The sequence below is a fragment of the Netta rufina genome (assembly GCF_964035555.1).
Source record: "Netta rufina genome assembly, chromosome: 2".
In the NCBI taxonomy this organism is placed as follows: domain Eukaryota; kingdom Metazoa; phylum Chordata; class Aves; order Anseriformes; family Anatidae; genus Netta; species Netta rufina.
Window position 1 is genome coordinate 46,146,523 of NC_140124.1, and position 15,291 is coordinate 46,161,813.

General features: G+C 47.1%; 1 protein-coding gene across 1 annotated transcript in view; it reads right to left on the minus strand.

The window, feature by feature from the left end:
- The window catches only part of LARS2 (leucyl-tRNA synthetase 2, mitochondrial), a 101,916-nt gene that overhangs the window by 68,213 nt on the left and 18,412 nt on the right, over positions 1-15,291 (minus strand). Inside the window, exon 5 of the mRNA XM_084282791.1 lies at positions 3,673-3,733. Within this exon, the coding sequence (XP_084138917.1) occupies positions 3,673-3,733 (61 nt within the window). The remainder of the gene's footprint in view (positions 1-3,672; positions 3,734-15,291) is intronic.

Sequence of the window (15,291 nt, forward strand, 5' to 3'; positions counted from 1 at the left end):
CCAAAAAGTAGCCTTGTATCAATGGTTTCCTTTTTTATTCAATTACCAGTAGGGTGACTGATTATCAGTGACAGGTGCATAAGAAGAAAATTTAATATATAATGCTCTACCTGTTATACAGTTTTATGCATGCCCAGGCAGTGCACAAGAATGACAACTTCAAAACAAAACAGAAAAATGTCTGAACAAAGAGCATCTACCAAAGATTTCATCTTTTTAATGTTCAGTGCAGAAGGGGAACATTAATCTTATTCCAAAATGTCATTTTGAGTGCATGAATTGAAAAGACTGAAAATTGTTGGCGGTACGAGCTACCTTTTAGAAGGAAGTTAGTTCGGTAATACAGTGGTAAACTGGTGAATTAGTGGGAAGATGCATTCAGTCTGATGGCACTCCTGAGCAAAAGGAAGGGGAATTTTTGCATCCCTTCTTGCTGACAATGAGAATCTTCTAAAATTATACATGATAATTCTCCTAAAAAAGAAGTTTAGATGAAGTGACAGGCAGTTTGCTGTGCTGCCTGGGATGCTATTCTGGAGAAACCTGACCACCAGGGAATCCCAAATTACTGCTAATTTAAAAACAAACAAAAATATTTTCTTTATTGTACAGGTGTTTTTAATGTGTCTCAAAGACTTTTTTTCCATCCTCAGACTGAACCTTTTTAACCCTACATCTGCAGTTTCAGCATAGAAATCCTCTCTCTCTTATTTAGCATTTTTTTAAAATATCTCCTCAGAATCACAATGTTTTCAAACATTTACTATTTGACACACTGAAAATATCTGCATGTTTCAGGAAAAAAAAAGATCATTATTAGTATTCAAGCCTACTCGAAACAAAGTACTTACAGAGCTTTTTTATGCATTTAATTACATTTTCAGTTTGCTTACATTTTCTGTTTAGCAGAATAATTTTCAAGTGTCTTTGTAACCTGGCTTTCTGAAATAATCTCATTAGCTTTTAATAATGCCGTGTTTGTTGTGCTTTACTGGTTAAGTAATTTCACCTACTGCTACGGCATACAAATCAAAATGAAAACGTATTTTTAAGACAGAGAACAATGAAAAATGGATTCATAAAAAGAAACTTCTATTAGCCAGGTGCACTGGGACTTGTTCATAATAATTTACCAAACAATAAAATTAAAACTAGTCTTCACATTCCTGAACAGGACCTCTGTGAACACCAACACAACTTCATAAGCAGTCAGCTTCCTCAGTACAGCTCCATGCACTAAGTATGCAAAAAATGCACTTTTCATTATTCTCCCCCCTTTTTTTTTCCTCTATTAATGTTCACAAAATGGCAAAACTTACTTAGGTTTTCTTCACATTTTCTAGGGTGGACATAGAGGATTCTTTGGCAGTTAATATAAAAGGCTAGCACCTTGCAAAGGCAATTCACCCCACACTACAACAGAGACCTAAAGGTAGGAGAATGGGTTCCCTCCAGCACGTATTTGCTAGGTACAATGCTCTACCATGCTGAAACAACACCAATGTGATTAAATTAAAAACAGACTCCTGTTTTCTACAACTCTCTGTTAATTAGACTAACCCATACAAAAGGTGTTTTCCTATCATTTTTCATAGGAGTCACTAACACTAGTTGGTTTGTTTGCAACGTCACCGTATTTTGTAAGCCACTGATCTAGTGCCATACAAGTGTAGAATAATGATAAAAAAAAAATCCTTACCTCAAAGAGTTTGCTTTTAAGATAAGCACCTGCACAGCACAGGGCACTGCTGTGCAAAGATGCTTGAGTTAGCCCAGAAGCAATACAGCTGAGACAGTAAGATGCTCTGCTCAGCCCAATTAGCCTTGCAGAGAAGCAGGCTTTAGCAGCCTGGCAGATGCGCTGCTGTAACTTAGCCGTTCAGTTTCCAAAGGTACTTCTTTCATCTAGCTCAAATATCTGTGTATTTAATGTAATAACGTTTTACAGATATATTTCAGGTAACGTACATTTTTTGCATTGATTAAACATATCTCTATTTTTAATGGTTACTGTTTGGGTCTGTTTACTCTTCACTACTGCAGTTAATAAGGTAAGCTTTCTAGGTAAAATAGAACTTAAGTAATAAGTTAAGGATTGAAAACTCCAAAATTCATTGTGTTTCAAGGAACTCATTTCATCTGTTTTAAAAACTCACCTTTCAAAAGCATAGACTGTGTGCCTCTGGAGCTTTCTAAAATTATTTTAATTACACAACTGTTCAAATGAACTTACTCATACAGTATCAAAGCCCTTTCCAAATATATTTAGAGACTTCTGAAAATTCTTTAACTAAAATACAGTTTACTAGAAAAGTGAAGGTAAGCCTTAAAGAACAGGCACAAGGATGACCAATTTCTTTTCCCTGCATATTTATACCTTCTGTCATGCTTTTCAGTACTGCCAGTTCTCCGTCTCTCTTCTTCAGAATATACAGGTTAACCAAAAGTCCATATTCACAGATAAATTTTGTCAGTTTTCTTAGGAGGCACTCTAGAACATTCAATTCTTGTGTGTTCCATAGTACTGACTGCACATACAATTTCCCTGTTTTGTGCTACTGCTGTACTACACATACAGAAAACCTGTGAAATACAAACATTTTAAATATAAAATAGTTGTCAAGAATGTGTGCAGTGAATCTTCCACAGTGAACTTTTTATTTTCATAGCAACTTTTCAGCTATCAAGAAAACTAAAATCTAAAGAAATGTGTTACTGAAAATCTTGCCACATATAAGAAATGACATAGTATATTTTTTAGATGCAAGGCACACAAATATACAACTTCACCTTCAAGATTAACAAAAACAGATGGCAGACCTCAGACTGAAAATTAATCCTTTTCCTTTTCAGACCTACAATACTGCTATAAAATTCCAAGATTAGCATCTCCATCAGTCTATTCAGAATCATATTAAAGTGATAAGTAACGATTATTACCAAGAATATGAAGTTAGTGACTGAGGTTGATTTACCAGTTAATGCAATAACTCCACAACTGTTTCAGAAATTAATTTATTTCATTTTTATCTTGAAGATGAGATTAGGTTATGTCTGACTGTGTTGGTAAGGTTTTTAAGGTGAACATCTGATTCTCAAGCATTAGTATGTCAAACTAAATTTCTCATTTCCAAAGTGGTCAGAAGAATAACTATGAAAATGCAGACTTGTCCTTCAAATTTAGAGTAACATAACTAAACCAACATCTGTAGTTTTAAATCCTTGACTATATTATAAAAATATATACACTGAAAAAAAGCACTCCTCAATATATATATATATATACCTTAACAGAAAAGTATGCTTATGCTGTTTCATAAATACCTGTTTAGACTATCACCTAAATTCTAACATAGAAAATTGCTACTTTGAAAGCACTGAAAAAACAGAGAAAAATCCAAGTGCAAAACTGAAATTACTTTAAAGAAAATAAAAAGATTCTCACAAACTTTGAGATTATCAGTAAATCAGAAGTGAAAGAAGTTCAGTAAGAAGCTTCAGAGAAGCTCTATTTACCACTTTTTAAAAGTGTAATTTTACAGTTTAACAACCTAAACTGGTGACTTTGAAAGACGTCTATGATGTCAGTTATAAAATGGGAAAATTCTGTGTTTTTCAACATTCCATCAGACAATAAAACAAGACAGCATCCTTTAAAAAAGAAAATCTTACCCTTTCCCATGTAAAAGACAGACCTAGTGCATCAAACTGTTTCCTCATGTGTTGAATATTACTGGAAAAAAAAAAAAAAAGAATATTCAATTAAAAATTTGTATCATGCAACTGCATTTAATATCAGGCGCCTATACAACTCTGACAAATCAACAGCATTAGTTAACCTCTAAACACTATTATATCACCCAGAGTCAAACACGATGAACTGTAAGAATACTCAAATAGTAATTTTAAAAATCCCTAGTGTATTCTGTTTCAATTTCAATGGCTGTGTATACAAGTAGACTGCACATGTTTGGATGCAGCTTTCAGATGTACCCAGTGACTCCTCTCTGTACAACATGCATTCTTTCTGGTATTTCTAAGAGTGCAGATCTCCAGTTAAAGCAGGAAAGGCTTGCCAGCATAATACCAGTACAGGTTAACAAGGAAATCCTCTTACAGAACCACAGCTTCCACTAGGAGAAACCACGCCTTCAGTACTACTGCTTACATTAAATTCCCATTCAAAATGGTACCACTTAAATAAGATAAAAATTCTATGGTATTTTCACAACGCTTCTGCCACTGCGTTGATTTTTGCTAACAAAGGGTTCTGTATGTTTCATTTAAGCAGCTCCACCTTTGTTGTTTTACCTAACTTTGAGAATACAGGGAGTAATAGTCAATTGGAGCTCATTTTCAAATCACCTCTTCAGAACTTTATGATGATCTGAAACTTGATCGTTCAGTCTTGAACCACGTAAGCTGAAATGCTTATGGTGTGCCCGTTTTTATAAGGGTGGCTGGCTCTGCTGCATGGATGACTAAAAGATGTCACTCGATCGCAGCTCCACATACGCTTCAGTCATCCCTGCTTCACAAACATTCAAGACAGGGACAGTGGAGAAAACTGCAGACAGTAATTACTTCAGTGGTCAGAATTTAATCTACCAGTACAATGAATCAACTAACTTCCTTTGCATCATCAAAAAAAAAAAGTTGGATATATAAATAATTTTCTTGTTTGGATGTTATTATAATCAGTCTGAATGATGATGTGCTTACTTGTCTCTGTTGTTATAATATTGTTTTTTAACTCTTGTAACTAGACAATCACTCTTTTCAGTACTAAGGGAATTTTAAAGGCAAAACGTTCTTCTGGTACAAAATATCTACATGTAACTACAAACTGAACTTCTCTAAATGTAAGGAACAATACACAGCCATTTACAAGAAAACAGAAACATTTAACAGTACGAAAAGTAGCAGAAGAACATCGGCACAGGCTGTGCTCTGCCACTGACTTTTTGACAAGACCCTGACAAACAGCCTGGATGAGGCAGGCTGAGCTGATACGGCACTTTACCATTGCACAGTCAATCTGCCCCTCATGCTCACTACTTTTCTGTTCAGCCAGTTCAACTCACTCAGCTGGCAGAATGGCTTTCTTCTGAGTTAGCACACTGAGCACGTTCAACACAACGTCATGAGTGTCAAAGCTAGTACAATAGGTGAGGAGGGACGACATTGCAGTGAGAAGTGGAAAACGCTGACCCGTCTGTAGTCAGCAAGTACATACAGCAGCTTATTTGACTCAAAACCACAAACTTTACTTGTTTATGTCTCATTTGTCATGTAAATATGGATCATGGTAATGGATCATGGTACTTTGGTGAAGGTTCTGTCAAGACAATAGTTAAAAATGAGGCATTTGGATATAACAGATATGTAGATTTTACACCTTGACTGCAGAATATTTATTGAAGGAAGACAAATCATCAGTTTACTGACCATACTCTTTAAACAGAAAATAATCTCCTGTAATAAAAGCAGCATATTTATCCAAAGAAAGAAACTGCTAGGACATTTTTTCACTGAGAATGCAGGCAATGTTATCACACACCCTGAAGTTTTTAAATTCCTCTTAACTGCCCTCACATAGGTAATAACTGACGGCCCACAAGATGTTGTGCAGCCTTGGCTCTCACAAAATAAAACGTGTTTGGAGAGTTTTATTGTTTTTTTTGTTTGTTTGTTTGTTTGTTTGTTTTCTTTAATGGTAACTGGATCTCATGAATCTACTCAACCAAAATCAAGTAAGAAGGAAATGAAAAAAAAAAACAACAAACAAAACAACAATCCAACCATAAATAACACAGACTATGCATGCAGTGCATTCTCGCTAAGTGAAGTAAGTTGCCATCATATTGTAGCAGGAAAAGTACCAAGTGATCTTAACATGGGACCAGAAACATGCAAGAACTCATAAGAAATAGATTTGGCACAAAAGGAAATTGGTAACAATCAGTCCTAGTTATAGCTGGGATAATTTTCTTCCCAGTAGCTAGTATGGAGCTGGGGTCTGGTTTTCGGATGACGGTGATGCTGACAACACACCGACCTTTTAGTTGTCGCAGCGCCAAAGCCGTTCCAGCTGCCCACACCGCCCTGCCAGCCAGGAGGCTGCGGGTGCACCAGGAGCTGGGAGGGGACGCAGCCAGGACAGCTGGCCCAAACTGGCCAGAGCCATGTCCCATACCCTACGGGGTCGTGCTGAAGACTGGGACTGAGCAGGTTGGTCAGAGTGTGGCTGCCACCGCGCGGGGTCTGTCTGGGCATCATCACTCAGTGGGCAGCGAGCAATTGCATTGTGCGTCACCGTGCATTCATCCTGGAGGAGAGAAGGCTCGGCGGGATCGTAGCAGTGTCTAGACATCCCCAAAGGGAGAATGCAAAGAAGACGGAGCCAGGCTCTTGTCAGCAGTGCCCAGCGGCCGTACAGCTCTAGGTGGCCCTGCTTCAGCAGGGGGTTGGAGCAGATGACCTCCAAAGGTCCCTTCCATCCCCAGCCCTTCTGGGAGCCTCCTTCTGGGTAAAAAACAGGGCCCTTTTATAGCACTGACACAGAAGATGGCGTAGGATGCCACCACGTAACAAGGGAGGTACTGCTCAATTCTATCTTCCACCTGAGACAGCCAAGAGGTTGCGGTGCTCCTGATTTTCTCTAAACAATCCTAGGTTTCTCGTGCATATTCCCACTGTCCCTGGCCAATTGCCACCTTCCCAGGTGGAAAGTTGTTCCTCAGTTTCTTGATGTGTCCTCATCAATGGTGGAACGCAAAAAGCGGTGTCACTTTCCAAGACTCCTTCCTTTGGGAGAATTAGGAAGTAGGTATTCTTTATGAACAACACTGGGTATGTGGGGGATAATTCCACCCAACACGTACAGCTAAGCAAGACAAGGAGTACTTATTTATGGTACGGGGATATCCATATTTATGCAGTTCACAAGAAAAGGCAGGATTTATGCTAATGGTTTCTCAGAACTAATTATCATGTCATCCCTCCTGCTCTTGCAGGTCAGGTAACCTCTGGTGGTTGCACTTCGGGGCTTTCTGATGAAGGCTCATCGTCTTCTTCATCTCGTACTTCTCTTCTTTCTGTTTTGCGCATGCTCAGTCATTGTTTAACTGCTTCAGCACTTTCAGTCTTTGAAAAACTCAGCTAACTTAATTAAGTTCTACTTTGGGCACCATGTTCCTTCTTCAGCCTGGATTTTGTGCATAGAGCTCAATCTTCTTATCACGTGAGGCCGATACAACAACCGAGCAATTTCAACTTTTGGGCTGCTCCTGTCCCCTACACCTTCGCACTCCCATGTTGACTTCCCATCCCCCAAATGACTTCTCACCCCACATCTCACTCACGGACCCGCCACCCACAGCCATTCCCCATCAGGAGCAGACATCCCCAAACCAATTCATGGCGGGGACAGCAGGGGAGGGCTGTGTCCAGCCCCCTTCCCCCCCCACAACCCCCCTCTTGCTGAGCGATGCAGAAAGAAGTGCAGGCAGAGGCTGTGCAGGGTGGAAGAGTGGTAATTTATTCTTCCTGGGGGAATCGTGGCTGCCACCCCCAGCCCATCCCCAGGTGAGGCCCGGCCGCCTGCTCAGGCGGGGGGCCCGGCCTGCCGGCCCGCGTGGTCCCCGTGTCCCGGCTCCTCCTGCCGCACCCTGTGCAGCCAGGATGTGTCCCCGACGTCGGCGTCCTGCGGGGAGCGTGGCAGTCTGCGCCCGACCTGCCCCGCGTGCCAGGAGAAGCTTCTCTCAAGTCTGCGCTCCGTGGAGGGGCTGCGCGCCCTGCGCCGGGGCGAGACGCTGCGGGAGCGGTAGATGGAGGGGCTCCTCTGCCCCTGCCCCCGCTGCTGCTGCTGCCGCCGCCCCAGCCGCGCGTTCCGCTGGAATCTTCCGCGGGGTCTTCGGGCCAGGCGCACGACTGCTACGATGGGCCCGCGGCACATCGGGCAGGTGTTTCTTGCCTCCGCCCAGAGGTGGATGCACTCCAGGCAAAAGGAGTGCCTGCAGGGGTCCACGCGAGCTGCGCTGGACAGCGGGCCCAGGCAGATGGGGCACATCTCGTCCCCGGGGGCCTCCTCGGGCTGCTCCTGCCGCCGGCTCATGGTTCCTGCAGCTTCTGCGACGTGGAACCGGTCGTCCTGTGGGGGAGGCTGCCCTGGTGTTGGGCGCTCAGCAGCTGCCCGGGGTCTTCAGCACCTCGATGTCTCGTGGGTCGCCGGCAGGAACTTGACACCTCACGTGCCACCAGGAGGACAACTACAGAGAAAAGCAGGAAGAAAATGTTGTATCAGCAAGCAGACATTAGCTTTCTAGGTTCTACCAAGTTGTCTAGAGTACTGTAGCTGTCAGCAGTCTGTGTATGGATTGCAAACATTGCTACTAGAATGGCAAATATGCTTATGATCGGTTATACTTAGCAAGACAACGCTGACTAGGCCAGTTGAGGTACTTGGATGTCTATAGGTGTGAGAGCATTACCGAAGGCCCTTGATGGCTTGCGCGCAACAATGGCTTCGCGTATGCCTATAGCACTAGCTCCGCCTCTCTCTCTCCTTCCAGCCGTGAAGACTCGAGCTCTCGCCTACCAACAGCCGGACTGGCCGCAGGCGCCCCGCGCAGGGCATTTATAGGCAGCCCCCTTCTGTGAGGCCACAGGTGACATCACAAAGGTTTCGGGGTACCCCTGATGGCAGCACTGACTTGATGGGAGTCTCAGATATTTCAAGTGACACGTTATTCTTGATACCTCAGTGCCCACTCCTTGGCCCAGTCCTGGATTCTACCTCTTCCAAGATGGCTTTTCTTCATTAGCCTGATACCGCTCTCTGCTTGGCTCCTGTCAGCAAGGAGCAGCCATCTCAAGTCTCACAATGCTCAGGTGACCTCTGTCAGTGCTGCCCTCAGGGACACCCCAGACCCTGCTGATGTCACCTCTGGCCTCACAGAAGGGGGCTGCCTATAAAAGCCCTGCGCAGGGCACCTGCGGCCAGTCCGGCTGGTGGTAGGCGAGAGCTCGAGTCTCCACGGCTGGAAGGAGAGAGAGAGGCGGAGCTATTGCTATAGGCATACGCGAAGCCATTGTTGTTGCACGCAAGACATCAAGGGCCTTCGGTAATGCTCTCACACCTATAGACATCCAAGTACCTCATCTGGCCTAGTCAGCATAGTCTTGCTAAGTATAACCGATCATAAGCATATTTGCCATTCTAGTAGCAATGTTTGCAATCCATACACAGACTGCTGACAGCTACAGTACTCTAGACAACTTGGTAGAACCTAGAAAGCTAATGTCTGCTTGCTGATACAATATTTTCTTCCTGCTTCTCTCTGTAGTTGTCCTCCTGGTGGCACGTGAGGCGTTGAGGTCCTGCCAGCGACCTGCAAGGCGAGGGAGGTGCTGAAGACCCTGGGCTGCTGCTGAACGCCCAACACCAGGGCAGCCTCCCCCACAGGACGACCATCTGCACGTCGCGGAAGCTGCAGGAACCATGAGCCGGCGGCAGGAGCAGCCCGAGGAGGCCCCCGGGGACGAGATGTGCCCCATCTGCCTGGGCCCGCTGTCCAGCGCAGCTCGCGTGGACCCCTGCAGGCACTCCTTTTGCCTGGAGTGCATCCACCTCTGGGCGGAGGCAAGAAACACCTGCCCGATGTGCCGCGGGCCCATCGTAGCAGTCGTGCGCCTGGCCCGAAGACCCCGCGGAAGATTCCAGCGGAACGCGCGGCTGGGGCGGCGGCAGCAGCAGCAGCGGGGGCAGGGGCAGAGGAGCCCCTCCATCTACCGCTCCCGCAGCGTCTCGCCCCGGCGCAGGGCGCGCAGCCCCTCCACGGAGCGCAGACTTGAGAGAAGCTTCTCCTGGCACGCGGGGCAGGTCGGGCGCAGACTGCCACGCTCCCCGCAGGACGCCGACGTCGGGGACACATCCTGGCTGCACAGGGTGCGGCAGGAGGAGCCGGGACACGGGGACCACGCGGGCCGGCAGGCCGGGCCCCCCGCCTGAGCAGGCGGCCGGGCCTCACCTGGGGACGGGCTGGGGGTGGCAGCCACGATTCCCCCAGGAAGAATAAATTACCACTCTTCCACCCTGCACAGCCTCTGCCTGCACTTCTTCCCGCATCGCTCAGCAAGAGGGGGGTTGGGGGGGGGGGAAGGGGGCTTGACACAGCCCTCCCCTGCTGTCCCCGCCATGAATTGGTTTGGGGATGTCTGCTCCTGATGGGGAATGGCTGTGGGTGGCGGGTCCGTGAGTGAGATGTGGGGTGAGAAGTCATTTGGGGGATGGGAAGTCAACATGGGAGTGCGAAGGTGTAGGGGACAGGAGCAGCCCAAAAGTTGAAATTGCTCGGTTGTTGTATCGGCCTCATGTGATAAGAAGATTGAGCTCTATGCACAAAACCCAGGCTGAAGAAGGAACATGGTGCCCAAAGTAGAACTTAATTAAGTTAGCTGAGTTTTTCAAAGACTGAAAGTGCTGAAGCAGTTAAACAATGACTGAGCATGCGCAAAACAGAAAGAAGAGAAGTACGAGATGAAGAAGACGATGAGCCTTCATCAGAAAGCCCCGAAGTGCAACCACCAGAGGTTACCTGACCTGCAACAGCAGGAGGGACAAAATTAGGAAGGCCAAAGCTCATCTGGAGCTCAATCTGGCTACTGCCGTTAAAGATAACAAAAAACGTTTCTATAAATACATCAACACAAAAAGGAGGACTAAGGAGAATCTCCATCCTTTACTGGATGCGGGGGGAAACTTAGTTACAAGAGATGAGGAAAAGGCGGAGGTGCTCAATGCCTTCTTTGCCTCAGTCTTTAGCGGCAATACCGGATGTTCTCTGGATACTCAGTACCCTGAGCTGGTGGAAGGGGATGGGGAGCAGGATGTGGCCCTCATTATCCATGAAGAACTGGTTGGTGACCTGCTACGGCACTTAGATGTGCACAAGTCGATGGGGCCGGATGGGATCCACCCAAGGGTACTGAGGGAACTGGCAGAGGAGCTGGCCAAGCCACTGTCCATCATTTATCAACAGTCCTGGCTATGGGGGGAGGTCGCAATCGACTGGCGGCTAGCAAATGTGACGCCCATCTACAAGAAGGGCCGGAGGGCAGACCCGGGAAACTACAGGCCTGTCAGTTTGACCTCAGTGCCAGGAAAGCTCATGGAGCAGATCCTCCTGAGAGTCATCATGCAGCACTTGCAGGGGAAGCAGGCGATCAGGCCCAGTCAGCATGGCTTTATGAAAGGCAGGTCATGCCTGACGAACCTGATCTCCTTCTATGACAGAGTGACGCGCTGGGTGGATGAGGGAAAGGCTGTGGATGTGGTCTACCTTGACTTCAGCAAGGCTTTTGACACCGTCTCCCACAGCATTCTCCTCAAGAAACTGGCTGCTCTTGGCTTGGACTGGTGCACGCTTCGTTGGGTTAGAAACTGGCTGGATAGCCGGGCCCAAAGAGTCGTGGTGAATGGAGCCAAGTCCAGTTGGAGGCCAGTCACTAGTGGCGTCCCCCAGGGCTCGGTGCTGGGGCCGGTCCTCTTTAATATCTTCATCGATGATCTGGACGAGGGCATCGAGTGCACCCTCAGTGAGTTCGCAGATGACACCAAGTTAGGTGCGTGTGTCGATCTGCTTGAGGGTAGGAAAGCTCTGCAGGAGGATCTGGATAGGCTGCACCGATGGGCTGAGGTCAACTGCATGAAGTTCAACAAGGCCAAGTGCCGGGTCCTGCACCTGGGGCGCAATAACCCCAAGCAGAGCTACAGGCTGGGAGATGAGTGGTTGGAGAGCTGCCAGGCAGAGAAGGACCTGGGAGTGATGGTGGATAGTCGGCTGAATATGAGCCAGCAGTGTGCTCAGGTGGCCAAGAAGGCCAACGGCATCCTGGCTTGTATCAGGAACAGCGTGACCAGCAGGGCTAGGGAGGTGATCGTCCCCCTGTACTCAGCTCTGGTGAGGCCGCACCTCGAGTACTGTGTTCAGTTTTGGGTCCCTCGCTACAAGAAGGACATTGAGGTGCTTGAGTGGGTCCAGAGAAGGGCGACGAAGCTGGTGAGGGGCCTGGAGAACAAGTCCTACGAGGAGCGGCTGAGGGAGCTGGGCTTGTTCAGCCTGGAGAAGAGGAGGCTCAGGGGTGACCTTATCGCTCTCTATAGGTACCTCAAGGGAGGCTGTAGCGAGGTGGGGGTTGGCCTGTTCTCCCACGTGCCTGGTGACAGGACGAGGGGGAATGGGCTTAAGTTGAGCCAGGGGAGTTTTAGATTAGATGTTAGGAAGAACTTCTTCACTGAAAGGGTTGTTAGACATTGGAACAGGCTGCCCAGGGAAGTGGTGGAGTCACCATCCCTGGAAGTCTTCAAAAGACGTTTAGATGTAGAGCTTAGGGATATGGTTTAGTGGAGGGCTGTTAGCGTTAGGTCGGAGGTTGGACTCGATGACCTTGAGGTCTCTTCCAACCTAGAAAATTCTGTGATTCTGTGAAAATTCTGTGATAATTAGTTCTGAGAAACCATTAGCATAATCCTGCCTTTTCTTGTGAATTGCATAAATATGGATATCCCCGTACCATAAATAAGTACTCCTTGTCTTGCTTAGCTGTACGTGTTGGGTGGAATTATCCCCCACATACCCAGTGTTGTTCATAAAGAATACCTACTTCCTAATTCTCCCAAAGGAAGGAGTCTTGGAAAGTGACACCGCTTTTTGCGTTCCACCATTGATGAGGACACATCAAGAAACTGAGGAACAACTTTCCACCTGGGAAGGTGGCAATTGGCCAGGGACAGTGGGAATATGCACGAGAAACCTAGGATTGTTTAGAGAAAATCAGGAGCACCGCAACCTCTTGGCTGTCTCAGGTGGAAGATAGAATTGAGCAGTACCTCCCTTGTTACGTGGTGGCATCCTACGCCATCTTCTGTGTCAGTGCTATAAAAGGGCCCTGTTTTTTACCCAGAAGGAGGCTCCCAGAAGGGCTGGGGATGGAAGGGACCTTTGGAGGTCATCTGCTCCAACCCCCTGCTGAAGCAGGGCCACCTAGAGCTGTACGGCCACTGGGCACCGCTGACAAGAGCCTGGCTCCGTCTTCTTTGCATCCTCCCTTTGGGGATGTCTAGGCACTGCTACGATCCCGCCGAGCCTTCTCTCCTCCAGGATGAATGCACAGTGACGCACAATGCAATTGCTCGCTGCCCACTGAGTGATGATGCCCAGACAGACCCCGCGCGGTGGCAGCCACACTCTGACCAACCTGCTCAGTCCCAGTCTTCAGCACGACCCCATAGGGTATGGGACATGGCTCTGGCCAGTTTGGGCCAGCTGTCTGTACTGGGTCTGGCTGGAATGTTAACTTTCCCGGCAGCAGCCCATACAGTGCCGTACTCTGTACTTGTAGCTGGAACAGCAGTGTTATCACACCAGTGTTGCGTCTACTGCTGAGCAGCAGTGGCACAGCATTGGGCCTTTCTCTAACCCTCCTAGGGGGTGGGCAAAAAGTGAGGAGAGAAACATCACTAGGGCAGCTGACCTAAACCAATCAAAGGAATATTCCATACCATGTGGTGTCACACTCAGCAATAAAAGGTGGAAACAGGAAGAAGAGGGGAGGGGTGGGCTCTCGTTGAGAAGACGTCGGTCCTCCTCTTGAATACCGGCTGCGTGCGTTGAGGCCTTGCTTCAAGGACGTGGTCAATCATCGCTCATTTGTGGGAAGTAGAGAGTAATTTCTTTCCTCTGCACTTCCATATAGCTTTCATTTATTTTGTTTGTTTGTTTTCCTCCCTTTTTCCCCTTTCCCTTTTATTTCCCCTTAGTTAAATTGTTTAGTTCATGGTAGTCTTTATTTAATTATTATAATTATTTCCCTTTAATTAAATTATCCTTATCTCAACCCGTGAGCTGTTCTTTGCTTTACTTCTCCCCCTCCTCATCTAAAGGAGGGGGAGTGAGAGAGCGGTTGTGGGGTTTAGCTGCCCAGCACGGTAAAACCACCACACTGTCCTGGCTGCGTCCCCTCCCAGCTCCTGGTGCACCCGCAGCCTCCTGGCTGGCAGGGCGGTGTGGGCAGCTGGAACGGCCTTGGCTCTGTGTGTTGAGGGATTTCTTGAAACAGCAAAAATCCCATGGCTTGCTGTAGCTGAGCAAACCAAGCTACCAGGGCAACTATGAGAAGTTCCCATGACAGTGTTCCCACATCGCCCAATTGAGGAATTCAGAAAAATATTCTTACCAGTAGCTGGCTTCAAGGACAAGGTCTATGTGACTGCTAATCACAAGGGGGTTGTTTTCTTGCAGGTGGGGTTGTTTTCTTGTAGTTGTTTGTCTGAGTGCTTTTGACCAAGAATCTTGTGTGAAACACTGTCCGCCCCTGTTAAGTTCACTATAAAAGTTAGGCTATTCGGGCAATAAAATGGAGCACGATCTGACTCTACTGGTGTCTGTCGTGCTTTCGGCCGTGCTTCCTGCAACATCTGTGTAAGCAGTGCTCTGCGACAACTAAAAGATCGGTGTGTTGTCAGCATCACTGTCATCCGAAATCCAGAACCCAGCTCCATACCAGCTACTGGGAAGACAACAAACTCTGTCCCAGCTGAAACCAGGACAGCCTCGTGCACCTCCCAGTGTTCTTCTACCATCTCCTCAAAAGCATCCCGGAGTGCACGTTTTACAGAATCCCGCTTCTGACAACAACAAAGTTCATGCCGTGACCTTCCAAAGGGTTGAGCCTTTCAGGGATGCCCCCCTGCCTGAGGGTGTGGAGAGACGGCAAGTGGGAGTTGGTAGGGTGCTGCAATACACGGAGGCTTTCTTTGCTGAAAAGTTCTCGTTATTACACATGGCCACAAACCACCACTGGGCAATATTCTGTGATTCAAGGCAAGCATGGAGAGAGGTGTCGGGCTAATTAAGAAAAGCCATCTTGGAAGAGACCGAACCCAGGAGTGGGCCCGAGGGTGGGCCCCAAGGAATCAAGAACAAAGCGTCACTGCAAAGACGTGAGGCTCCCATCAGAGTTCAGAGTCAGCCAGGAATCCCCAGCACAGGTTCACTGGATTTAGGATGTCATGTAGGCAAGAACAATTTGTGCAGCACAGGAAGTTCTGAGGGGGAGAGGCGCTCCATTTAGGGTCGAGAAGGAGTCCTTTTTCCATCAAGAGAGACAGAAGAGAGCAGAGAACACCACCTCCTCAGAGCAGCCAAAAGCTGCTGCTAATTTCTGTGTTTCACCTGAGACGAGCGATAGACACCGATGCTTCCTAGTCTCTGGGAATGGCGCCTTTCC